Source organism: Camelus ferus, chromosome 6, assembly GCF_009834535.1.
Source record: "Camelus ferus isolate YT-003-E chromosome 6, BCGSAC_Cfer_1.0, whole genome shotgun sequence".
Lineage (NCBI taxonomy): Eukaryota > Metazoa > Chordata > Mammalia > Artiodactyla > Camelidae > Camelus > Camelus ferus.
In genome coordinates this window covers 20,835,274-20,860,228 of record NC_045701.1, presented here as the reverse complement: position 1 = coordinate 20,860,228, position 24,955 = coordinate 20,835,274, and the positions used below count along the sequence as shown (strand labels likewise).

The window sequence follows — 24,955 nt, the reverse complement described above, 5'->3', positions numbered from 1 at the left end:
CCACCAGGCAGGGTCAATAGCTCCTCTCCTGGACCATTGCTCCTCCTAACTGACCTCTCATTGTGTCATTTTGAACCCACACAGTCCTACACAACAGTCAGAGTGCTCTTTTAGAGAAGCAAAAGTTGTCAGATCAGTCCCTTGCTTAAACTCTTCTGTATCTTTTTATTCCCCTTAGAGTAAGATCCAAAAGATATATTTGGTCCCCAAAGCCCTGCATGTTCCAACTTCTGCTTTCCTTTTCCTCACTGTCCTCTCTGCCACAGCTATTCATTCATGTGATAAGTTTTTGCTAAGCATCTAAGTGCCAGGTGCCAGGGATACAATGGTGAACAAGACTAATGAGGTCCCTGCCCTCAGGGAACTTACATTATAGTGGGCGAGACAGTCAATGAACAATGAAGTAGATGGATAAATAGACAAAATATGCTCAGGTGGAGATTACTGTTGTGAAGAAAAAAATAAACAAGGGGATGAGATAATACTTGGGGGCAAGATGCTACTTAGATTGGGTGGTCAGGACAGATCCCCATGGGGTGGGGATATTGATCTGAAGCTAAGTGACAAAACAAACCCAGTCATTGAAAATAGGGACAAGGAAAGTTCAGAGGCCCTGAGGCAGGAAGCAGGGATATGGAAAGTGTGGGGATGGGGGAGGGGCATGATACGTTGGAGGAAAAGGGCAGCCAGTGTGAGTGAGGTGAGACTGGTGTGGGGAATGATTGGACAAAGGGTCAGAGAAGAAGGGAGGGGCCAGACATCACTGGCCATGTAAACTAAAGGTTGGAGGTTGGGATTTCTTCTGCGCTCTCCCTGCTCCTTGGGTACATTTGCCCAAAGCCTTCTCACATGCATCTTCCTGGTCTGTTCTCCTAGCTAACTACTCCTCTTTCTTCAGGACTGTAGGTTAAACACCCCTTTCTCCCGGTTGACTTCCTTGATAAATGTTCCTGTAGTTTGCATGCATTTTATTTGTTCATTCCACAAATATTTATTGAGTGCCTGTCGTGTACCAGGCACTGTTCTAGGCTCTGCAGATGCAGTTGAACAGATTTTCATGAAATTAGACAGGTATATTTAGGATGATATGACTGGAAATGTGGTTTCAGTCATACACCCAGAATTCTGTGTTGGAGAATTCCCTTGAAGAATACCTTAAAGAGATAGACCACTGTCTCTCAGAGCAGTGCAGGTACAGTGAGTGGCTCTGGGGCTTTGGGCTGAAGGAGACGCATTTCATGAAGACGTGATGGGCCTGAGAAAGCAGCAATTTCAAATGAATTGTGGGCTCTAATTTGGGACGTAGCTGCTTCTCAGATGGGCCGCACTGTGTATTCCAAAGTTTATTTAGCAACAGTGGTGATTTCCCTAAATGACCCCAGAGGGGACATACGGCTATTAGTGGAGAAATAAATGGTTATTAATCCCCAGAGAGGACATATGTTTACAGTGAAGAGTGGCTGTACCCAAGCTCACTGGAGACTCAGGCAACAAGTCTCTAGAGGCTGCCGCTGTTTCCCAGAAGGTACTTCTGCAACCCCGGGGGGTGTCCGGAGTGACTGCTTTCAGAATGAGCCTCGAAGAGTTTAGACAAAGAAGGTCTTTTATGTATTCATTCAACAAACATTTTAATTGAGTGCTCCCATGAACACAGGACTGAACCAAATTCTGAAGGCACAGCAGTAAATAACAGACAGGATTCCCATATTCATGGAGTTTACATTCTACCAAGGGAGACAGACATCTCAGAATTAATGACTTAGCTTCAACTGAGCAAGTACAGATTGTCCTGAAAGCACGTTTCAAGAGGACCTGGTCAGTCTGGGGGAGGGTAAAGGGTGGGGACAGGAAGGCTTCTGTGGGAAATGATCTTTGACTTTGTTTGGTAAGATGACTGGAAATTCTAAGTATGAGAAGAAGCTGCTGAAGGGTGAGGAGTGTTCCTTGCAAAGGGAGCCATTGTACAAAAGCCCCAAGGTAGAAGAAGCAGGTGTGATTCCCCTAACATTTCTGAGAGAAAGTCATTGTGACTGGCTCAGGGTGTTGAGCAAAGGGGAGCAGAGTATGAGATGAAGGCGTGCCAGAGATTTTGTTTGGGGTTATGTTTCAAAGAGCAATGGGAAGCCAGTAAGTGTTTCAAGTTGGCTAGTAAAATACTGGGTTTGTGTTTTCAAAAAATCATTCTTTTAGTGTGGAGGATGGGTGGGGAGAGGGGCAAAGGTGGATGGGAGGAGACTCACTGGAAGAGTCCTGCAGGAAAACAGGGGAGAAATGATGGACACCTGGACCAGGGTAGTGGCACTGAAGATGTTCTCAGTGGAGAATTCCAGAGGCCTTAGAAGGTAAAATCGACAGCCTGTGGTGACTGATTGACTGTGTAGAGTGAGGGAGAAGGAGGTGTCATGAGTCCTAAGGTTTCTGGCTTCATGCTTTTGGGTGGATAGTGATGCTCTTTATGAAATAGGAAACACTGGATGAAGACCAAGTTTAGGCAGGGTGGTCAGAACATGGGTTGGGTTTCAGGATTTGTGGTTCAGTCTGAGATGCCCTTTAGGCATAGGCTGATTAGGCTGTTGAAAAGACAGGTTTTAGAGCCTAGAAGAAAGGTCTGGGTTAGAGACGTAAAAAGATAGTCATTGGAGCCAAAGGTTTTGATGAGTGCGTAGGGGGAAAGGTGGTAGAGTAAGAAGAGAGCCTAGGACAGGTCTTTGAGGATCCCTAGCATTTAAAGGTTAGGGAGAGGAAGAGGATGGCCGTAGAGGCTGAACAGGTAGCAGGAAAACCAAGAGGTGGTTGTCCCAAGAAGCCCAAGAAAGAGTGTTTCAAGGAGCAAAAAGTGCTTATTGGTAGGAAGTGCTGCCAAGCCATCAAGTTCGTAAAGCCATCCATCAGCTCTTGGTTTTAAGACTATTATACCTTAGTGAGAGACTGAGATTGATTTCCTTTCCTTTTGCCAGGCTTCCTTTCTGGGTTTTTGAAAATCATCAATGAAGGGGTAATTTCAGGACACCAGGAGGCAGAAGCCAGTTGAAGGAATATTTCCACTGCCCTTTTATTTTCTACTCAAAACCGTATTTAACTATATATAAATATGACCCACCTTTGTTTCAACCCTCTGTGAATGAGATTTCAGGGTTTTTTCCCCCTCTTTGCTTTCCCAAATGTCCAAGCGGATCCCTCGCTTTATGGGAGAAGAAGTGCATGGGTTTCTTATACTGGATGATTCCTTCAAAGAGACAATGGAGAGAAGTTATTTGTAGCTTTAACATTGGATCTAATTCCATTCCCTCACTTGAGACCATGAGTGGGCAGGTCTTGCATTATTTGTGATTTTAACATGAAAGAGCAGGTTGGCATGATTTGGATAGAAATTTATTACCAAAATTCTGAAGCAAAGTTACATGTTCCATTTATGGCCACATGAGAAATTTATCATCTGGGAAAGATGCAACAAATCTTGGTTTAACTTGCTTTTGTTTTTTGTTTTTTCCCAAAGAAATAGAGAAAATCTCTCACCTCTATAATGAATATCTGGAGAATGTCAGACCTCTAACGGGCAGTTTGACCAAAGGTTTCCCCAAACAACAGTCAGGAAGTTTGGTTGTGAGGGAAGGGTAGCATCTGGAGAGGTCCAAGGAGGGATTTTCCCTAATACTGGAGAATTGAGCATGGTTAGGTGTTGATGAGAAAGAGAGTGTAGCAAGGGATTAGCTTGAAGACAGAGGAAAGAGAAGGAATAATCCAGGGACATCAAACTCATATGTCCAAGGGACCAAGTAGGTAACCTAAATGAGTGAAGCAGTGGGATGTAAGAAATAGTGGCAGGAAATGCAAGAAACTAGAGAGCACAGGCTCATTGTAAATACTGGTCTGAGGCCTGGGGGAGTCCTGGGGGTGATCGAACTCTTCTTGATGGTGATGGCAGTGTACACACAAATGTATGCCTTGGTCAAAACTTATGGAATTATATACTAAAAAGGAGGATTTTTACCTTCCATTTTTCCTTAACTAAAATAAAAGGAAGAAAACCTATGCGGATCAAACATAGTGTGTGGGTCACAAACATAGTCTTATGGACTGTGGAATACTTGAGAGAATAAAGCTTCTGAAAACACGTGAGGAATGGGACCCAGACCCCAGGTGGAGAGATTTGCCTCAAATGGAAGAGGGATACAGTCTCTATGGAAACAGGAGGAAAGGTAGTAAGGGAGTGATAGCAAGCAGGCAAGTTTGTGGCAGCAATTTGATCTGATGACTTCTATTTTGCCAGTGAAGCATGCATAGTCACCTGCTGACTATAAGGTGGGAAGTGGAAAGTCAGATATTGGAGGAGAGTGGTGATGGTTTCATATAGACACAGAGGAGAATTCGACAATGAATGGACCAGAAAAAAATTATTAGGTTGTATTTCAAACCCTTCTGAGGTTTGTGGTTATATTAATTAGGATTGAGTTCAGCTGCATATAACAAAAGAATAATGGCTTAAAAAATGAAGTTTATTTCTCTTTCACATAAAGGAATTATGGAGGTAAGATTAGGGCTGGTATATAATTTCATCAGGGGTCAAAACTTCTACTTTGCTTCAGCATCTTGGCACATGGCTTCTCTCCCCAAGGTCACCTTATGGTTCAAGATGGCCATAGAGGCTGCACCAGAAGGCAAAGAAGGGGGTCTTTTCCTCTGAATCAACTCTCTTTAAGCTTCCCTGAAGCAACTACCCAACATTCTCCCTCATTTGCTGGAGCACACTTGGTCATGCCTGCATGCAAGGGCAGCTGGGAAATGCAGTCTTTTATCCCTGGGAGCAGGGTGTCCAACTAGACATCAGGGTTCTATTATTAAAGAATATATAGTAGAGTTTGGAGTTGGTGATCTCTACCACAGTGATCTGCCGTGTCTTGTGCTTTTTGTTCTCTGGTGGAGATCATCTCAGGAGGTGGCCATGAAGAAGCCTGGGAGTTTGTTTCACCAGGGGTTGAGTATTTATCAGATAAACGGTTAAAAAAAAGTGCTGAAGAGCAAGAGTCTAGAACTGTCTTGAGAGAGCGACTACTTGAACCATGGATTCTAAACTAGATTTGGGAGGCAAGTGAGGGCAAGTGGAAGCTGATGGATGGAGAGGAAGTAGAAACCTCAATTACCTGAACATCCTGATGCAGTGGAAGAAACTGAGCAGGCAGGCTTAAATAACAGGATTGTGGTGGAGAGGCAGAAGTTAGGCTGTAGACAGACAGCTGCCAATCATCGTTTTAAAGAGAGGAGATGGGATGGTGGCACTCTGAATCTCAAGTGAAGATCAGGGAGTGACAAGAATCCACCAAACCTCTTTCCTGTTTCTCTTGCCTCCCACCTACTTCCTGCTTTTGTGAGTCTGCCTCCATAGGATTTCAAACTAAGGGTGCATCTCATGCCCTGCCTCACATCCACTTGGCCCACCTTTAACTCCAGCTATTTCTGCAACAGCTAGGTGCGACCTGACAGCATACTTTCCCACAGGTGCGACCTGACGGCATGGTGCCTCAGCTTCCCTCGGGAATCTCTCAAGCTCTGCCCCAGTGCTTGTCTGTCGTGTGGGCACTCACACACATGCAAATCTGAAAGTGGGGAGAGACTCAATACCTCATGTGGCAGTTTTTGACCACCGAGGACCAGGATCTGATAAGCTAATGCTCCCTCTCATCTCCTTCAGGGTGGGCAATTCTGGGGTACATTCTTCTTCTCTCCAGAGGGTCCTAGCAGGATGGAGCCCCAGGTGCCCATAATAGTGACCAGCTTGATAACCCTTTTTTAAATTGTGCTAACACAGAACATAAAATTTATCATTTTAACAATTTTACAGTGTATAATTAAGTGGCATCTAATATATTCAGTTATGTAACTGTCACCACTATCTAGTTCCAGATCATTTTTATCACCCCCCCAAAAAAAATCCCCATACCTATTAAGCCATCATACTCCATCCCTCCCCATTCCAATCTCTGTTTTCTGTCTCTATGAGTTTCCCTATTCTAGATATTTCATATAAATGGAACGATGAGGTATATCCTTTTGTAGCTGGATTCTTTCACTTAACATGTTTTTGAGATTCATCCATGTTGTAGCATGTATCAGTACTTCACTCTTTTTTATGGCTGAATAGTATGCCATTGTATGGATATCCCACATTTTTTTGATAGGGCTTTTCTATTTTTATTTATTTATTTATTTTTATTGAAGTGTAGTTGATTTACAATGTTAGTTTCAGGTGTACAGCAAAATGATTCAGTTATACGTAGACATACATTATACTTTTTTTCAGATAGGTTTCCATTGTATGTTATTACAAGAAATTAAATATCATTCCCTGTGCTGTACAGTAGGTCCTTTTGTTTATCTATTTTATATATAATAATGTGTATCTGTTAATCCCAAACTCGTAATTTATCCCTCCCCTACCCTTTCCTCTTTGGTAACCAGTTTGTTTTCTATGCCCATGGTTTGTAAATAAAATGTGTCTTTTTTTTTTTTTTGGATTCTTCATATAAGTGACATCATATGGTATTTGTCTTTCTCTGTCTGACTTCACTTAATATGATAATCTCTAGGTCCATCCATGTTGCTGCAAATGGCATTATTTCTTTTTTTATGGTTGAGTAGTATTCCTTTGTGTATGTATGTATGTATGTGTGTGTGTTTGTGTGTGTGTATATATATATACCACATTATGTTTATCCATTCATCTATCGATGAACATTTAGGTTGCTTCTATGTCTTGGCTATTGTAAATAGTGCTGCTATGAACATTGGGGTGCATGTGTCTTTTCAAATTATAGCTTTCTCCAGATATATGCCCAAGACTGGGATTGCTGGATCATATGGTAAGTCTATGGATATCCCACATTTTATTTATTAATTCACCAGTTGATGAACACTTAGGTTGTTTCCACCTTTTGCTATTGTGAACAGTGCTGCTACAAATGATAACACATTTTATACTGTGTTTTCCTCCTTCTCTGACAGCATGGGAGATAGAACAGTGTGGGGAGAATCTGGAAGTAGTGAGGCCACTGCAACAGTCTAGGTGGAAAGGGGACACTTGGAGATCTGGACAAAGGCATCAGGGATAGAAAGAAAGGGCTATATTTGAGGAACATAAGAATTAGAACCAACTGGACTTGGTATCAGTGTGAGAGAAACAAGAACCTGATGGTTGGGGGAGGGGAATGAGGATGATACTGAAAATTTAACTTAAAAACCATGTTTTAAATTGTTGCCATTTTTAAAACCCAAACATCTGATAATTTTGACAGCTAGTATATTTATAATTACTATGCTAATAAATCCCACATATATCCAACCACCTGTGGGGACAAGTATTTCCATGTCATAGAAGTAGGGGCCACCTTTAGAGTTTGCAGGGCCCCTGAGCAAATATTTTTTTTTTGCAGGGTCCCTGTCTAAATAAAAATTTGTCATCCAAACTCAGCATGTCAACACCATTCTGGCAGCTCAATCTTTTTTTTTTTTTTTTAATGTATTTTTTTTTATTTTTAATTTTTTTTTTGGTGGGTGAAGGTAATTAGTTTTATTTATTTATTTTTAGAGGAGGTACTGGGGATTGAACCCACGACCTCATGCATGCTAAGCATGTGCTCTACTGCTTGAGATATACCCTCCCTACTTGGTAGCTCAGTCTTATAAGATCCCTCAAAGAAATAACACATTGGTCAGGTCATTGGGAGTGACCTGCTCACCAGGCCACCCTCCTGGAAGCTGGTCCTGGCCACAGTGCCCAAGGACAACCACAGAGATGTGAGTCCTGGAGCTCTACAGGGCATCTGGTCAACCCTATGTGTGTAGGGAGGAAGGGGGAGTTTTAGGGGGTGAGGAGAGGGTATGGAGAGTCAGAGGGCCACAAAGAGGTAAAACAGGGATTACTGGAGCCCATGTGGGACCAGGTCCAGGCTGGACAGCACTATCAGCCCCGACTAGAGGGATTTTGAAAACTTTGAGGAAGACACTCCAAAGTGTCTTCTGAGAACCTTCTGAGAGCCCTCGCCCAGGTCTAAGGGTGGTAGAACCCAGAATGATCTGGGATTACCGTGAACTTCAGGAAGCAGAATATAAAACCAGCATTTGTTTTGAATGCATTCTCCTTGCCACACACCATGCAAGACACTTGCTTCATTTGATCCTTGTCAGCACTTTGTGAGGTGGGTACTATTATCAAGCCCATTTTACAGATGAGAAAACTGTGTCCCAGAGAGATGATGTGACTTCCCTCAGGTCACCCAGTGGTGAATCCAGGTTCTAAAGTGTGTGTCCTCTTTGTACACAGGTTTTGCCTTTTCCACTTCTACTGAAAGGGTGTGTGCTGTTTCTTCTACAGAGGGCCCTCTGATCTTTTCTCTGGTTGCTGGACCTTCTCCAGCTGACTGAGTACACTCCACACCCAATTTCTGTGACCAGGTTTTGGCCAGAGCCCAAACCCCACTCTGATCTCTTGACAAACAAAGGGATACAAAGGGATGCCTGGTTTGCTTCCATGGTTTCGTGCCTTCTAAACTCCTGACCCAGGTCAGGACTCCACCTGTGCCTGATGGTCCCCTGCCTGTTGTTCTGGTAAGGTTCAGCTCCCAAACAACTTTTAAACCAGAGGAAAAGCCACTGGGCTTGGTGATGCAAGGTTTATTTAGAATCTGACAGGAAATCGGGTTAAGGTCATTCTGTGTAAGTCTGTGGTGATGTTAATGGTTATTCTGGTTTGGATCTTCATTGGTTAGGACAGACTCTGAGCAAAAACCATTAGGGTGAGGCGTGGCTGTTCTCTAAGCTTGGCTGATGAAACCCTACACCTAGGCAAGGGGCCAGGCCAGAATTTAAGGATGGCTATGTGGCTAAGCCATTGTTTCAACACTTTCACCAGAGGCCCTAAATGAGAGATGGCTTCATCTCCTGAGAGGTGTTGGCTTGGGGTTAGGTAAGAGCTTTGCTACTTTTACAGACATCTTGGTCTTAATCTCTTGATCCTCCATCTTTTCCCCTGACCACTATTTATGACCCCATAAATAACTACAAATGCATCAATAATCAATAAAATGGAGCTCTTGTGAAGGCAGAAACTCAGGATTTTCATTAGAGAGAGGGAGAATGGAAAGTCTCATTTCCTTGTAAATGTAGCATCCTGAAAGACAGGATCTGGATAGTGCTTAAGAATGAAATAAGGTGTCCTAGGGTGTCTTGTGATTTCAGGAACACCTCAGGGCTGAGGTAGGTGAGGTGCTGAGTGTAACCACGAATCGAAATTCCAGGATTCAAAACAGCAGCTGTGTCCACTCAGCCCAAGGCCAGAGACTTAGTCACAGAACAGTCCCCTGAAAATGACTTACCTGTGATCTTGAGAAGGAGTAAGGAAGATGCCTCAAAGAGGGGTCCAATATCAGGACAGACATCATTTTTTCTATGTGGGCAGTTATCCCAAGATCTGGAAGTTAGTGCCCACTCTTAACTTTTGACCTTTGGTAAATCAGGTTTAGATATGAAACGAGGAACTAAAAGAAATATGGTTTCTAAGGCACTTGGTGGAATAGTAGCAACATTTCTGGATGAGAGAGAATGGCTTCCAGGTTAACTTACTCCCCAGCACTCATCCCCAAACTTGGCCATCCCAGTTACTTTTCAAGTTATGATACATGAACTGGGCACTCGGGTGGCTGCCTGCGCTACATCAGCTTCAGGAAATACCACACATCTCCATCATAGTGTCATGTTTGGCTGGTTAGTCTAGACAGGACAGTGGTTCCCCTTGATGGCTTGTGTTCAGTTGCTGCAACAGAAACCAAAGCCATGGTTGTTTGACTTCAGTGTGGCATGAAATCATGGGCCTGTAAAAGGAGTAGACAGAGAAGGGTTATGTAAGATTTAGTTCTCAAAGTCAACAGAAATGGGTTTCAGTTTCCTGGGCTGACAATGCAGAGAAGGGAGTTTTGGCATTTCAGGGGCAGGGTCAATGCTGCCTGTATGGCCAGTCTAACCAGCAGCACATCCTCAGAGGCACATCCTCAGAGGCACCTCGGTCAAGTGCAGGTTCGATGATTCCAGTTTGGCTCCATAAAGCATCAAAGGCATTTTGTCGTGGTGGTCTTCTTACCAGGCAGATGCGTACAGTATGATGGGATTCAATCCAAACCTTCGAGCTACCAGGAGTCTGGATTACTACAGGATTCTCAAACTGGGTTTGAATCCTGTCTCTACGATTAGCCTGTGTCTTTGAACAAATTACATCCTTTCTCTAAGTCTCAGTTTCCTCATCTTCAAAAGGAGATGAAATAATAGTACCTCATTACCAGGTTGTAAGGATTATAGGAGATAATGCTGGAAAGCATGTGCCCACATCGGGGCACAGAGTCAGCTCTCAATAAACAGAAGCAATTACAACTGTTTAAAAAGCAGCTCTCTGTTCAAGCAACACCCTTTTCTTTTCTTAACCTTCCTTATTTTTGCTGAAGGAGTTACTAGCCAGGACTACAGAGGTCAACCAGTTGGTAATGTATTTCGTTACCTGTCATCCCATCCCATTTCTGGTAGTTCAGCCACTGTCCTAATTTGGTTACTTGTGCTGATAACCTAAGCAAATGACTCAGGGTATTTTGGTAATGTAGAAGGAAGGACTATGGTTTGTTGACACCTTTGATACAATAAGGGAGGGCAAAGATGTGTAAGTAACCACAAGGCTGGGTCCAGCATCCAGAAACAGCTGAGCCTTGCACAGGACTTGAGATACCACAAAAGTTTTCTCCTGAATGCAGAACGGTGACGATAACTTACACTCTGTAGATTTCCAAATTCATCTGTCACTTGACCAAGTAAATATCCCTGAGGACAGGAAGAGAAAACATGTGCCTTAAAAAAATAATTCATCCTAGTGCAAATGCAACAGAGAAGATTCAAGTTAACAAAAATAATGTATTCATATTGGAAGATTGGCTTCACTATCTCATCCCCACTAAGTAAAAGCTTAAATTTACAGATTGGGCCTAAAAAAACTCATCTGTGTCCCATTAAATCCCATCCTGGTCCTGGGGAAGCTGCTCTGTGGATGCCATATTGACATACTCAACACATCCCAAACTAAATTCATTTCCCTTCTAAAACTGCTTCTCCTTCACAACTACCCTTTTCTGTCAATGGTGTTAACATTTTCTAATCTCCAAATCCAGTGACCCTGGTGAGGTCTCTGATTCTTCTACCACCTTTCTCCTGTTCAAGAGCTACCTGGTTATGTGACTGCATCATGGTCAAGCAGACTGGTTAAGATTCTGGGCTCCTTTATTAGACACTCCTGGTTTGATGCCTGACTTTCTCACAGCTGTGTGGCATTAGGTCTGTAACTTAACCTCTCTGTGCCTCAATTTCCTCATCTTTCAAATAGGAAAAATAAAAGGTAATTCCTCATAGAGTGGCTGGAATAATTAAATGAGATAATGTTCAGCATAGTGCCAGCACATTGTAAGTACTTGATTCAGTTCTGCTACTAATTTTATTATTACAAAGAGTCTGAGATGTGTTCCTTCTTCCCTATTTTTATTGCTAATGCTCTGTTTGGAAACTCTTAATCACTGTTTTGCTGAGGTTACAGATACTGCTGTCTAATTTTGCCTTGCTTCCAGATTTCCCTTTCTTTACCCAGTCTTGCAGGGCTTTGCCAGACTGGTCTCCCTTAAACACGGTGAAAACCTCCAGCTCAGGATCCACGATGGCTCCCTAATACCTATGGCTTCCAGTACACGCTTCTCTGGGCAGCTTCCCAGGCCCTCAAGAACTCACCCGGCTCAGTGTCTGTCAGGTGTAGTGTCGTGATTGAGGGCTCGGGGGCGCCACCATTTTCTAATTGTGTAAACTTGGGTAAATGTATGCCTTTAGTCATTTCAAAATGTAAACTCCCTTCGCTCTCAAGACATCTCTCCCTCCCTGCCTTCTCCCCAGGATGGCTTCTGAGTGTAGGGGGAGCCCTCCTATCCTAGGAGCAGGGGCGCAGACCTCTTGCTCCTCTCTGATCTCGAATATCTTGGTCTGGCCCTGCTGTGTCCTCTGTTGGTCCACAGAGGTTCAGATGGTCCCACCCTGTTCTCTGAATCTCAGCTGGGCTGCTTCTTTCCTCTGCTAAAGCCTGTGGTCCCTCCCCTGCAGCTTCACTTAGTCTGACCCCAGGCCTCTGTCGGTCTCCTGGCTTAGGAGCTTTGCTTTGGCTATTCCCTCTGCCTGAAATACTCTTTCCCCAATAATCTATTTAGCTAACCCTACATTTCCTCAAGTCTTTGGTAAAATTTCACAGCTCAGTGAGAGTGACCTTACCCACCCTATTTAGTATTGTAACCTGCTCCCCCCATCCTCATGCACTCCTGATCCCTCTTTACCCTGCTCTTTTTCTTTTTTACCACAGTCCTTATCACTTCTAATATATAATGTATTTATTATCTTTATTGTTTAATTTCTTGTCTCCCCTTGTTAGGCTGCAAATTCCACACAGGACTATTTGGTTCACTGATAGAGCCTGCCTAGAACACTTAAATGTGGAATGGATGAATGAATGTATGAGTGGATATTGTCAATTGAAACTCCACTTTACATTATTCAAATTTCCCATTCTTAACCTATCCCAGAAGCTGGTACTGAGAAACACAGGAATAAGTCACATGCATCTTAATTCTAGGAACTAAATGAAAAAGAAAAACAAGTCTCCTTATGGCATGACCCTGGTGAGAAGAAAGCTATAATTAATCTTTTAACATTTGAATGTATTTTCTCATTGTCCTGGAGTTTTAAATGAATAATCAGATTTCCCCCTGATACTTGTTTGTGTGTATGTGTTCTCTAAGACCTTTCCTGGCACTAAGATTATAAACATATTGTTTTATACTTATTCTGATGCTCTTATAACTTAGTTTTGCTTTGTTTTTTAAGTGTAGGTCTGGTCTTTCTGGAATTTATGTTTGTAATTTGTGAGAAGTAGGAGCCAGGTGGTCCTGAATCATATACTAAATAGTCTAGCCTTTCCTCAGTGACTTGAAATGTTACCTTATCATACAGTCTATTCTTTAATTCTTTGTTCCTTCAATCTGTTTGTCTGTTCTGGCACCAATATCAAGCTATTTTTAATTACTATGATTTTACAGTATAGTTTGATTTTCTGGTGGTAACCTTTATCTTAACACTATAATTCACTATTTATCTACACTTCAGCCTAAATCAAACATAGATCCATTCATGTTACTTTTTTTGAGCACTTACTATGTGTCATGCACTGGAAATGAAAATATGCTGGCTGGACCCATTTGTCCAAATATAATTCAGTGGATTGAGGTCTAGACTCTGCTTTTTTAATTGAGGTTTTTTTGAAAGAAGGAAGGGGAATGGCAAAGGTTTTTTTTCCTCCTAAGAATTACTTAAATTGCTGATGTATCCATGAATAAGAAAGATCAGCTTTACTAACTTTTCCTGAAATAGTAAGTCTAAATATGAACCAGGGATAGAGGCTCTAATGAAAAGCCTAAAAGTGTGGACAAAAGCTTGGGAATGAGAAAAGCAGAATGTGGTGTAATATCCTAAAAAATCACTCTTACTACAATTTTTTTTCCTAGTCTTAGTCTGCCAATTAGGTGGCAAATGACTTTTCACATAAATATTAGGGCAAGGTCTTTCCTCTTCCTCCATTTAACTTATTTTGAGAGTTACACAGCAAGTTATGCCCAGTGAAGCATCACCACATCCTAGGAAGATCCTGTGTTTATGTGCTTACAAGTAAATTTAATTGCGTGTTCCTACTCCCTCAGATTAGCCTTTCAGCAAAGTTAGCTCATTTCATTTCCAGTGGATACAGGGTAACCATGGTCCGTTGTTAAGCAAAAGGGGATGAAGATCAGCTGGAAATTGCAATCAAGGAGAAGGTTTAGGTGTATTCTGTAAAGCTAGGAGTAACATCAGGAAGCCTACCCTTTACCCAGGTCAAGGCAGTTGAACTTTAAAAACTTTTAATAGGGGATCTTTAAAAGTTTAATGCCCCCCCCCAATACACACACACAGTAATTAAAGGAATTTTGACATTTTTTTGTACATGGTAGGCACAATAATATCATTCAAATTTATTTGAATATTATGTTATTTGAGTGTCAGATTGGCTCTCCAGCCAACAAGTATTTATTGAGCATCTACTATGTTGGGGATAGAGAAGTGAACTAGACAGACATAATTCCTTCCCTTAGTCAAGGAACTCCCCCTTCCAAAGCAAGTGCTTTCTGTCATTGTCCAAGAAGGATAAGTGATCAGTCTTAAAACTAAACTATGGAATGACAGAATTCTTTTGTTTACACAATTATTGACATCCAAGGAAATCTTGGCCTACTCTAAAGCTGATTATACATTTCATAATATCTACTCTTTATATTCTCCTTCTCTCTTTAAACATCAAGTCCAAATGTGATTAGTATGGATTCATCTCATACTTTGCCAGCCTAATGCTATTGTATACCCCCTTCTTCATTACTGCAGTCAAAAAGCTTAGTTTTGTTTTAATGTCACACAAGACATCATTAGATGGTCCCTGTGATTGAGAGTTCACCTTAGTAACTAGCTCTCTTATTCACCAGACCCTCCACAGAGCACTGGCTTCTCTTGCACAGGGTGACTGTAGTTGATTACTTTTGGGGCTGACAAGTGTGAGTGTTTTCTAGATGTCATGTGGGATCGGTCCTAGAGTAGGTATGGGTTGTTTAAGATGGATTTGGGATCACAGAATGCATATGGAATAAACCAGGACTTCAAAATCTGAGGTCACTAAAAGAGGAGACCAAGGCAATGCCTGAACACTGGAACGCATCTGTTACATTTTAACCTCCTAATATCACTAAGGAGGATTAAATATACATAAAGATGAAAAATAGACATTCAGTGGCAAAATCTAGACAGCACATGAGGAAGTGACAGTACTGGCCTTTGAGGAATATATCCTAGAAGAGTCATACTTAACCTTGTGTACATATCCTCACTGGCATGATCACTGTTTTTGAGACCCTGACAGAGTAGAGATGCAAAATAAGAAGTTCCCTTCCTTCCTTAACTAGTTTTTCTGATCTAAAAGGAAGTACAATCATTAAATGACGTAAAGGCCTTTCATTAACTCTCATAACTACCTCAGAGCTCCATACCAGAATTTTACAACAAAAATATTCAGAGGTGAAATGGAGAAGCAAAAAGTACATAGTCCAGCTTCAGTCCTCAGTCTGGCGCACATCTCTAACCACTGCAGATTGCTGTTAGGAAACTGGGGTCCAGCACCACTGAGTTCCGCCCCAAAGGCACAGAGTAAATGTTGCTGACAAAACTCTTAAGTGCTCTCATGAGTAGAGCTTGAGAAATGAGTAAGTGCTTAACTGAGTATGATGCATGTACAGGGTCAGAGGTGGAGGACATGCTTAATCTGGTAATCACATAGAAAATATGGGTAATTTCCCTGGGGAGAACAAGCCCAATTACTCATAATGCACCATCCTGGGCAGCACTCGAGAGTAGGCACCATGGCACTACTAATTTAGGCCTGGCCCACATCCACATTCTCCTGGCATTCCCCCCCGCAAACCCCCACCCCACCACCACACCTCTGTATTGCCCAAAAGTAATGAAATAATAATGGTTGATGGTACCAGCTAAGAGATAGCATAATGGAAGGTGTACCCTGAGCTTTGGAGTCACTTCTGGATTAGAATTCTGGTACTAACTACTGCATAGCTGAGAACACTCATTTCATCGATGTTCTACTTTGATCTGCCCCTGAAATTTGGAGGCAGGCTTGTGGTGAAACTTCAAAACAGGAAATACAGAGCAACCTTTTCCCTTTTTGGTCCTGTGCCTGCCAGTTACCTAGCACCTGGCCCAGTGAAAGTCTTATCGGAGGCCTAGCTGTGGTAAGCCCTTTGTTTCCCAGGACTCATTCATAACCATAACTAATAACTTGCCCAGAAAGGGCCCTGCAGTCTCAGGGAAGCTGAAGTTAGATGACAGCACTTTATTCAGCTTGTCTTTTCCTGGGAGCCTTCATCTAATAGAGCCAACGTGGCCCTTTCCATTCACTAGGCTTGTGTTTGCTACATAGGTTTCCTACTGATCACTTTTTACATTCATTCATATGCAAAGCTGTTATAAAAGTATTTAGGGAAAAAGGATTCTCTGTATACTAAGTCGATCAAGATGTTAACATTAATAATACTTGTAGAATTTAGGTACTTGTAGAATCTCAAGTTGTTATTAAGGTTTCAAGGTTTGAAGACTAAAAAGAAATACTGAAGTGGTACACTTAAGTATCACCAAAACCACTACCTTACCTCAAAATTTCACAAGGTTTACACAATTTAGATGACAAAGTAAGGTTCAAGTTTTAAGGATGAATACCTAAGATGTTTCATGGATCTCACAAGGCTCACTAGGAAAGATGATCCATTTAAAGGGGATAATTGAGGAGAGTTTAATGAAGATATTAATTAAAAGGGGGTGAGTGGGGCTCAGGAAAAGCAAGTCAAGGTGAATTACCTCAGTGGAGTCCAGATCTTTCTGCAATGATGGAAATGTTATAAATCGACATTGTCTAACACTTTAGCCATGAGTCACATGTGGCTATTGAGCGTTTTAAGATGTGGTTAATGCAACTAAGACACTGAATTCTTAATTTTAACTCAATTAAATTTTAAATAGCCACATGAGGCTAATGGCTACTATATTAGACAGTGCAGCTCAAGTCTAGTAAAAAGCCATTACAGCTTCTAGGCCTGAAGTGGTTAAGAAACCAACTACTGGAACTGGGAGTGATGCAGTTAGAGCTCTATCTTATGGAAGAAGACTACCTGATAGGAGCTGTGGCTTTTGACAGAAGAATGTGGTTGCTGCTAACTTGCCAACTGGCAGGGGAAATGCAGAGAATACCCTGACTCACTCTTCCTGTCCAACCAGCCCCCTCTGGTACTTCTGACTGATGGAACTCACCAGAAACCAGAGAAGAAGAAAATTCATTAATGCAGTTCATGAACGTCAGCCTCCTGGGGCACAGAACATAGTGAAGGGTAGAAAGTAGATCTGGAGCAAAATATTACCATACTATTACAAAGTGAGTTGAGACAGCAAACATTTGGTCTGTTAGCATTTATACATCTAAGTAAATGCGGAACTAGTGACAATAGAACAAAAGCACGTTTCTTGATAAAGTCATACAAATGTGTCTTATGAAAGCTATTCCAGAGGGCTCTGCCAGTAAGGGCCACAGTGCTTTAATCAAACTGCAACTGGGTTCATTTCAGGTTTCATACAGGAAGAATCAGGTCAATACCATGTCCCTTCAACTATATTCAACCTTGTATTCTTACCAAGGATCTGTGTGAAACTTTTCCCAAGGAACCATCTCAAATCACAAAACCTGGGAGTGGAAAATTTTTCACTTGACTTAGGCTAAAGGTCACTGTAATTCAATAAACAGATAAAATCTTTAGAAAATGGGAGGAAGACCAGTAAACTAGATACAGGGATCCAAAGGGCCCCCAACTGCTACTCTAGAACTATATGACCACTCTCTTCAGGTAGGCCTGTTATTTGTTTTACTTTTGTACAATCTTTCTGAATTTTGGTATGTGTTTTAACAACTTCTTTCCTTTCTGTACTGAATAGCAGTGCTAATGAAGAAAAAGGGGCAGGGGGGCAGGGGAGTGGTAATATCTACAGCCAGAGTCAAATCCTATTTTTGGAGACCTTTATTGTTTACTTTAGTTGGTCCTGAATATACCAAAAGTCCAGTCCTTACTGTCTAGCACTTAAGGAAGAAAGGTCTAATGTCACTGTATGGGGGTTGAAGTAGGTGCCGAAGGAAAAGCAGTTCCCACCACCTCCAAGGAGCAGGAGCTGGTGCTCTTCAGGAAGGAGTATGCTGGTATGGTTGTGCAACATTAATGGCCATGGCACACACGTTGTGTCAATCTGATACTCAAAGCTCAATCCTGCAGACAAATCTATAACAGTCACTCCAGGAACTGAGGAGGAATGAATCCAGACCCCTCCGACCAACAGAAGCTTCCCATTGACCACATGAGCTGTGTGGGAGTACCTTGGGGTAATGGGAGGCTGGATAACTATTGATTCCCAAAGGAATCCACAAGAGACTGGTTTCAGAAAGAGCACAGAGCTCAGCGGCTCCTCAGAAGCACCCAGACCTCCAGCAATGAGGGCCCCCCCTTGCCAGCTGCAGGCACTGTGGGAATGCCGACCTTCAGGTACTTCTCCCTCCACTGGGATCCTGACCCACGCCATTGTCCCCACATGGAGGAAATGCCAGTCACTCAGGACAGGTTCTGCCACACTGCGACCCCCATACACAAACAAATACTTCTGATTCTCATAAGACACTTCTGTTGTGGAATGGCGCCAACATGACAAAGTGGAATCTTCTTCTGGACCGGCCTTTGTTATTGCTACATTTAGGTCCTCAGTGTTGTTACTCTCGTTACTCTTAAAAAAACGAAGTTGGAGAATCCCCAAGGCTGGAGTTACTGGGGACAGCCTCCCTCCCAGAATCAGAACCTGAGTATCTGAAAGTCTTGTCATGGTGTGATAAAGGCGTCCATCCCACTGAGCTCCAGTCCCCCAGCTGCATATCTGGCTACCTTTCCATTCAAAGTCACAGTATCTTGAGAACACGTGAAACTTGCTCACTCGGCAATGCCGTCCCTCCTGCTCTCCAAACCCTCCTGCACTGAGAATAATACCTGGGCTCAAAAGGACAGAAGCATGGCCATATCGTTTCAGGTCTGGCCCCTGTCTGTCACTGGTCACTACACTGGCTGGGAAGACTCCTAAAGGGGAAGCAGGATCTATCCGAGGAAAGGCCTCTGATGGTGGAAACACCAGAGTTTGGGAGACAGCGTCTCCTCGAGAAGCGGCCAGAATGAAATAGTGGGCGCACTTCAGGTGCCACTCCTCAAATTCGTCAAAAGGTTCAAGGTTTTCCATGCGCCGGCGTTCTTCTGCGGGGAGAAAGCAGCAATAGAATTCATTCATGTCCATGGCAATGCAGGCAGTCCAGCCGGCCTGAAGGAAGCGCTGCTGCTGGGCCTCCACGTCAGGAAAGTGGTCCAGGCCATGCAGGGGAGAATTCAGCTGCCGAAAATGTTGCTGCATGAACTGGCCAAAGGCATCATGTGGCCTCATCTGCTCGTAGATGACGAAAATGGCACTGGAGAAACGCTGGGCGGCCCAGGCGATAAGGGCCGCGGCATCAGCCGGCTCCAGATAGGTCAGTACGGCCTCAGCCAGGAGCAGAGTCGGTGCGGCCGCGTCAAGGCCCGCGGCGGCCAGGGCCTGGTCCAACCGCTGGAGCTGCCGCAGGTCCAGGCCTAGGATGCGGTAGTCCGAGCTCTCAAAGCACAGCGTGGACGTGGGGTCCCAGCTCTGGAAAGGCCCGGTTAACGCCAACAGTTCTGGCGTATCTCGAATCCTCTCCGCTTTGCGCCGCGCCACGTCCGGAAAATCTACCTCCCAGACGGCAGCAACGGCCAGGTGGCCAGCAGTTTTGAGGCGAAAATACAGTGAGTCGGAGCCGGCGCCCAGAGACAAGATCTGGGCACGACGCGCTCCGGGGAACGCGCACGCCCCCTTCAGGAAGGCGCGCACGCAGTGCCGCACGGCGCGTGCGCGGACGTAGTAGCCGCGGTGGATGAGAGGCGCGCGGCGCGCGGCCCCCGGAACTAGCAAGGCGGCAAAGGCGTCTTGCACGTACCCGCGCGCGGCCAGGGAGCTCTTGCTGAGGGCGCTGCTGTCGTTGGTGCTCTGCACTGCCGCCGCCCGACGCTCGCGGCTCCGCGGGCCCATGGCCAGGAGAGTCAGGAGCGGCAGTCTGGCACCGTGGTGAGCCGCTCTTTCGTTCTTGAGTATCCACCTCGCAGACTTCAGTACGGAAAAATCACCCCCTCCTCGTGACTCTTCCGCCTCTGACGATGTGCGTCACTTCCGGAAAGAGTGCACCTCCCCAATCAGAACTGAGGAGGGTGTGGCTTGTGCTGACATTCGGCTGTGATTGACATTTCTCTGAGACTGCGTTTTCTCAGGAAGACGGCCAGCTGCGGCTTATTGTGGACACGTGGACTGTGTCAGGGAAGCGCGGGTTGTCGCTTTTCTACAAGCCTTCCTGTCTGAAGTGAAAATTTATCTAAGTTCTCATAGTTGACTCAACTGTTGATAAATTCCGTAAGAGGTGAGTCTGTGGGAACTGACAACCAGACCTTGGAAGGCAGGATCTGTATTGAGTGCCTGGGAGGGGCAAAGCAGGTTAGAACCACTGACTTTGGAGGGCAAGGAAAAGAGGTCGTTCTACGAGTACTTAATAAGAGATCCATTTAAGTGTGAAAACAAGTCAGTGAGGCCAGGTGCAAAATGAAGAAACCTTTACCAAAGTTGTGATTCACCCAATAAATTATACTTTTGATTATCGTATTCCTAGCTCTGTGCTAAGCTGACAGTAAGTAAACCACTCAGCCTCTTAGCTATAAAATGATATTCCTCTCCACTTTCAGAGTTCTGTCTTCTAGGATGGTGTTGAATATGTCTGCGGAAGAGGGGATCACGGAGAAGAGGTGATTTTTCCCTCCGATATGGTTTGAGTATTGCTGGGGGTTTAAAATAACCACTGAATTTCTAATTTGGGTGTTTGGGCGTCATCACCAGTAGGAAATCGCTTGAAAAGATATTTAGGAAATTTATAACTTATTAATTGGGATTTGGTGACTGACTGGGGTGGGGCTGAGATGGAGAAGAAAATCAGGATGACTGTAAGTATGGCTACACTGGGGTAGTAACGCATAATGGCTAAGAGCCATTTTTGGACTCCAGCCAGTTTGGATTTGGATGCTGGAACTGCGTCATTTAAATCTGGTGTTCTGTGCAGCAGTAAGGGCAGAATCCATGTTTCAGTGAATGGGAGATGAGTAAATGGAGGCCGTCCTCGGAATTTAGCCCAGAAGAGGCAGGGCAGTAAAGAAGAATGTGGGATAAAAGAATGTTTGTCTTTTGTTTTGTTTTGTTTTTTAAAGGTGGAAGCAAATATTGTACTTATATGTTGGTCCCCTGAGGGAAATTAGCTAGTGAAGAGAGAGGCTGAGGAACAGAAAAGTGAGATTAGCTAGTGGAGAAATGACTTGGAATAGATAGGAAGGAATGGGATCCTGGGCACAAATAAGCCTTGGGGACAAGAGAGTGAATCCTCTTTTTCTGACTGATGAGAGGATAAGGGGTGTAGATAAAGATAAGTTTAAATGTGAAGGAGGGTAGAGAGAAATAGAGGAAATCCATGCCTGATGGCTTCCTTTATCTTGGTAAAGCTGGTGGCTGTTGTCAGTTCAGTGTGAGGCAGCTGGGTCTCATGGAACGCCTGATGAGTTGGGCATTGCCTCTGAAGGGACTGGGAGAAGGACTCCCCTGACCTTGCTGGGCTTTGAGATGCTCATGTCTAAAATGAGGAAGTTAAGTGCTGCTTTGTGAGGTGTCTCAGAACTGATTCAGGGTCAAAAAAAAAAAAAAAAAAAAGAGTTGTAGGACTTTGAAAAATACATATAGCCCTATAGAATGAATTTTTAAATGACAAGTTAGTAAAAATGTACATAACATGTTAGAAATACTGCATTTTTGGTAAAGAGCAGATCAAGAAACGATTCAAGAAGAAAAAGAATGAAGCAAAATTTGTGATTTGGGTACCTTATTTTCTGGTTATTTTTTTAAAAAGTCTGTTTATTCTTATGTAAAATGGGACAATAGTACCTCATGGGTTGTTATGAGAATTAAGCAAAATTACCATCTAAGACATTTAGCAGAATGTCTGGCTCATACTAAGTGCTTAATAAATAGCAATAAGTGTTTTTATTATTCTGAGTTCCCTTTTGTGGAGGAGATGGGGAGGAAAAAAACTCTGGGAGAACAGGAGACCTGGTTCTGGCCCTGCTCTAACTTGGTGAAATATTAGTACAATTGTAGAAAGATCTTATCTCAAGGAAACGTCTTAGGCAGTTTATGTAGTCTGGTGAGGGAGAAAAACTAGTAAATCGGTGATACAGTGTGATAAAGTGCTGAGTTAAAGGTAGTCACTGGATTATATGGATGTATAGAAGAAGGGGATTTAAATTACTCTATTAATCTACACAGCTACTCTGCATTTTTATCGCAGCTTTATCCCATGTTTACAAATAAGGAAAGTGAAGCCACAAGGCTAAGTGACTAAGGCCACACAGCTGCTCAAGGGCAGAACTGGTAAAAAGGATTAAGCTAGGTCCATCTGATTCCAGTGCCTCTGCCCTTCCTTTATATATTTTAAACAGTTCAAAATAGGCCTTATCAATTTCTAATTTTAGAAGTAGTTTTCTAGAAAGTGCTCATAGGTAAAGGAATACACCTTACTAAATGTCAGATTTTAATCCACCCCTTACCAGCCTTTCTTATTTCCAGTTCAGATTGTTAGCTCACTTAAGTTAGTTTTGGAGGAGCTTTTGTCTTTAAGGGAATAAATTAATAAAACCTGTTTCTTTGCTTTTGTGTCAATATCTGATAATGGTCACATTTGTTTAAATAGGTGGAGCTGAGCCCAGAGTTACTCTACAATTTATTTTATCAAAACGGGTGGAAGCAAAGCAGTCTCAAGGAAATTCAAGATCACAAAGCTTACTGACTGAAGTGCGTTTTATTGTTCATACCAAGAATTAAGTGCTTGAAGAAAGACCTTGTTATTCTGCTAAATCATGATGGAGGCAGAAGAACAACCACCATGGAAGACAGCCTTTTACTCAGAATTACCTAAAGTGGTGAGAATTCAACCGCAGAATTATGTAGTGGTTGCTAATTCTAATGACTTCTGTGTTGTTTCTTTTCACAAAAGAAAAGTCAACTTTATAGATAGAATTTGTTAAACTTTGTAGATTTTAAAAGTTATATAGTTGCACCTGCCTTGCCTAGTGCAGATTGCAAACATCAAGTACCCGTGTGATGTGAGGAGTCGAGTGGACACTTGAGAAGTTGTTACTGATTGTCTTCTCTTGTTTTAGGAACTTCATGCCCACTTGAATGGATCTATTAGTTCTAACACTATAAAGAAATTAATAGCCAAGAAGCCAGGTCTTAAAATCCACCATCAGATGACTATGATTGACAAGGGAAAGAAAAGAACTTTAGAAGAGTGAGTTTGGGGAGGTTGTGGATGTACTTCTTTTTTTCTCTATCACTATTTTGAGATGGTGAATAGTATGTAAGGATTCAGATTTTTGTAGTTACAGGGACAGGGTAGCCACTGGTACGGAGAGTATAACTTGACATACAGCATTTTTTCCAATTGTCAAACTGTTGACGGTATTTTTAGTGATTTATATTGTTTGTGAAGTTCTCTGCTATTGGAATATTTTTTAGACTTGAAAATACAGCCTTGTTTATTTTTTCCCCTGTTTGTTGCTAATGGCTTGGGATAGAGGTGAGGGGATAGAGAAGGGGAACAATTATTTCCCACTTTTAAAGGTAAAACCTTTGATTTTCAGTCATTGGATTAGCCTACCAATGTAAAGACAATGTAATTTTTTGAAAACCTCTGCTGTAGTTCTTTATAAATATGTAATTACTATTAGCCTAAAGTCTCTTATTTAGTGAAATTTTTGATGACTGAATATGTTAAAACTTTTCATGCTGCAGGTGTTTCCAGATGTTTGAAATTATTCATCAGCTTACTACTAGCCCAGAAGATATTCTAATGGTGAGAAATGAAGCAACTTTTAGAGTGGTTTAAAACTTATTAAGTAATTAATGCCCTTCTGTTGCTGCACATGACCTTTTGCTGTTAGCAAGAGTCTGATGAAAAATGTTCTCTGCTTTTTTTTATGGCAACTCTTTTAAAAAGCAATGTAGAGCTAATATCAGAAGACTAGTTCATTGTAAAAGACATGAGGAGAGAACCAAGATCAAAATCTTCTATTAGATAGTGGACAATGTGGAGGAGAAAATCTCATCCTATTTTCCATATATAACATGTCATATGAAATATCTGACCACAGGCTTTACCTGCATTGCTTGGGATACTTTGAAATTCCCCAGGTGGACATTATAGAGAATGAAAAAGTCCCAGAGGTACTTGGAGAGTAAATGATTAATCCCTGGGGAAACTGCCTTCTGTGGATGAAGGACCAGAGGACGCCACTGTGTTCCTTACCTAAAGCTCTATAATACTAGAGTCTGACATGGAAGACTGGTTTCTGTGTCACTGATCTGACCAGGATAACATTTTTAAATCTTTGTAATTGGAGAGAAGCAGAGTCCTATCAGTGTTCTTAAACTATTAGAAAAAATGCAAAGTGAAAAGTATGATCTGTGTTTCTAGAGAGCTAATTTTTGACTGGTCAAGAATGTTCCTCCCTGGCTGAGACTGATCCTCATGATAAGTATTAAGTAAATGAATCACCTTTGCGGGGAGGGTTAACTCTAAAAGTTTAGTGCGACGAAGTTGGCTAAGTGCCCACAGTGTTCCAGTCACTGTGCTAAAGACTGGGAGATATAAAGACAGATCGACATGGTCCCTGCCCCTGAGGAATCTATAGTCAGGTTGGAGAGACAGACGCATAACAGATAAATCCAGCATCATGTGATCAGCTCTGTGTTAGACACATGCACAGGGATTTATAGGAACCCTAGGGAGCGTTGTCTGATCAGCCCCTCAACAGATACCTTTGAACCCTGCTAGGAACGACCACCACAGGGGCTCTGCCTCATTTTCTGTTGTTGAGTGTAACAGAGCAGAACTGATAAAACTTTAGATTCTGAGAGCTCCATGGATATAATGATGCCATGCTCATTATTTGATCCCTTTCAAATTTGATAAAAAGCTTTATTAAATGAGGTGAAGAATTAAGATTCTGTAGCATTTGAC

General features: G+C 42.7%; 2 protein-coding genes across 6 annotated transcripts in view; one reads left to right on the top strand and one right to left on the bottom strand.

Annotated features, from left to right (window-relative positions):
* Positions 1 to 17,752: 17,752 nt before the first annotated feature.
* On the bottom strand, positions 17,753 to 19,915 carry LCMT2 (leucine carboxyl methyltransferase 2). The gene has a single exon (XM_032481368.1). The coding sequence runs from the start codon at positions 19,876 to 19,878 to the stop codon at positions 17,815 to 17,817; it is 2,064 nt and encodes a 687-aa protein (XP_032337259.1). The 5' UTR covers positions 19,879 to 19,915; the 3' UTR covers positions 17,753 to 17,814.
* A 64-nt stretch (positions 19,916 to 19,979) lies between these two features.
* Positions 19,980 to 24,955, top strand: part of ADAL (adenosine deaminase like) — a 29,819-nt gene continuing 24,843 nt past the window's right edge. For 3 of the 5 annotated variants that reach the window (XM_032481376.1, XM_032481375.1, XM_006178880.3), the window contains exons 1-4: positions 19,980 to 20,260; positions 22,625 to 22,853; positions 23,094 to 23,224; positions 23,728 to 23,788. In XM_032481376.1, coding sequence (XP_032337267.1) covers positions 22,791 to 22,853; positions 23,094 to 23,224; positions 23,728 to 23,788 — 255 coding nt within the window. In that variant the 5' untranslated portion in view covers positions 19,980 to 20,260; positions 22,625 to 22,790. Of the gene's footprint in view, positions 20,261 to 20,615; positions 20,640 to 22,624; positions 22,854 to 23,093; positions 23,225 to 23,727; positions 23,789 to 24,955 lie in introns of those variants that run through there. The other 2 variants (XM_032481374.1, XM_032481377.1) reach the window with 2 other exon arrangements.

Bases quoted from the DNA above. Each gene is read 5' to 3' on its own strand.
- LCMT2 (XM_032481368.1), bottom strand. From the start codon at position 19,878: ATGGGCCCGCGGAGCCGCGAGCGTCGGGCGGCGGCAGTGCAGAGCACC.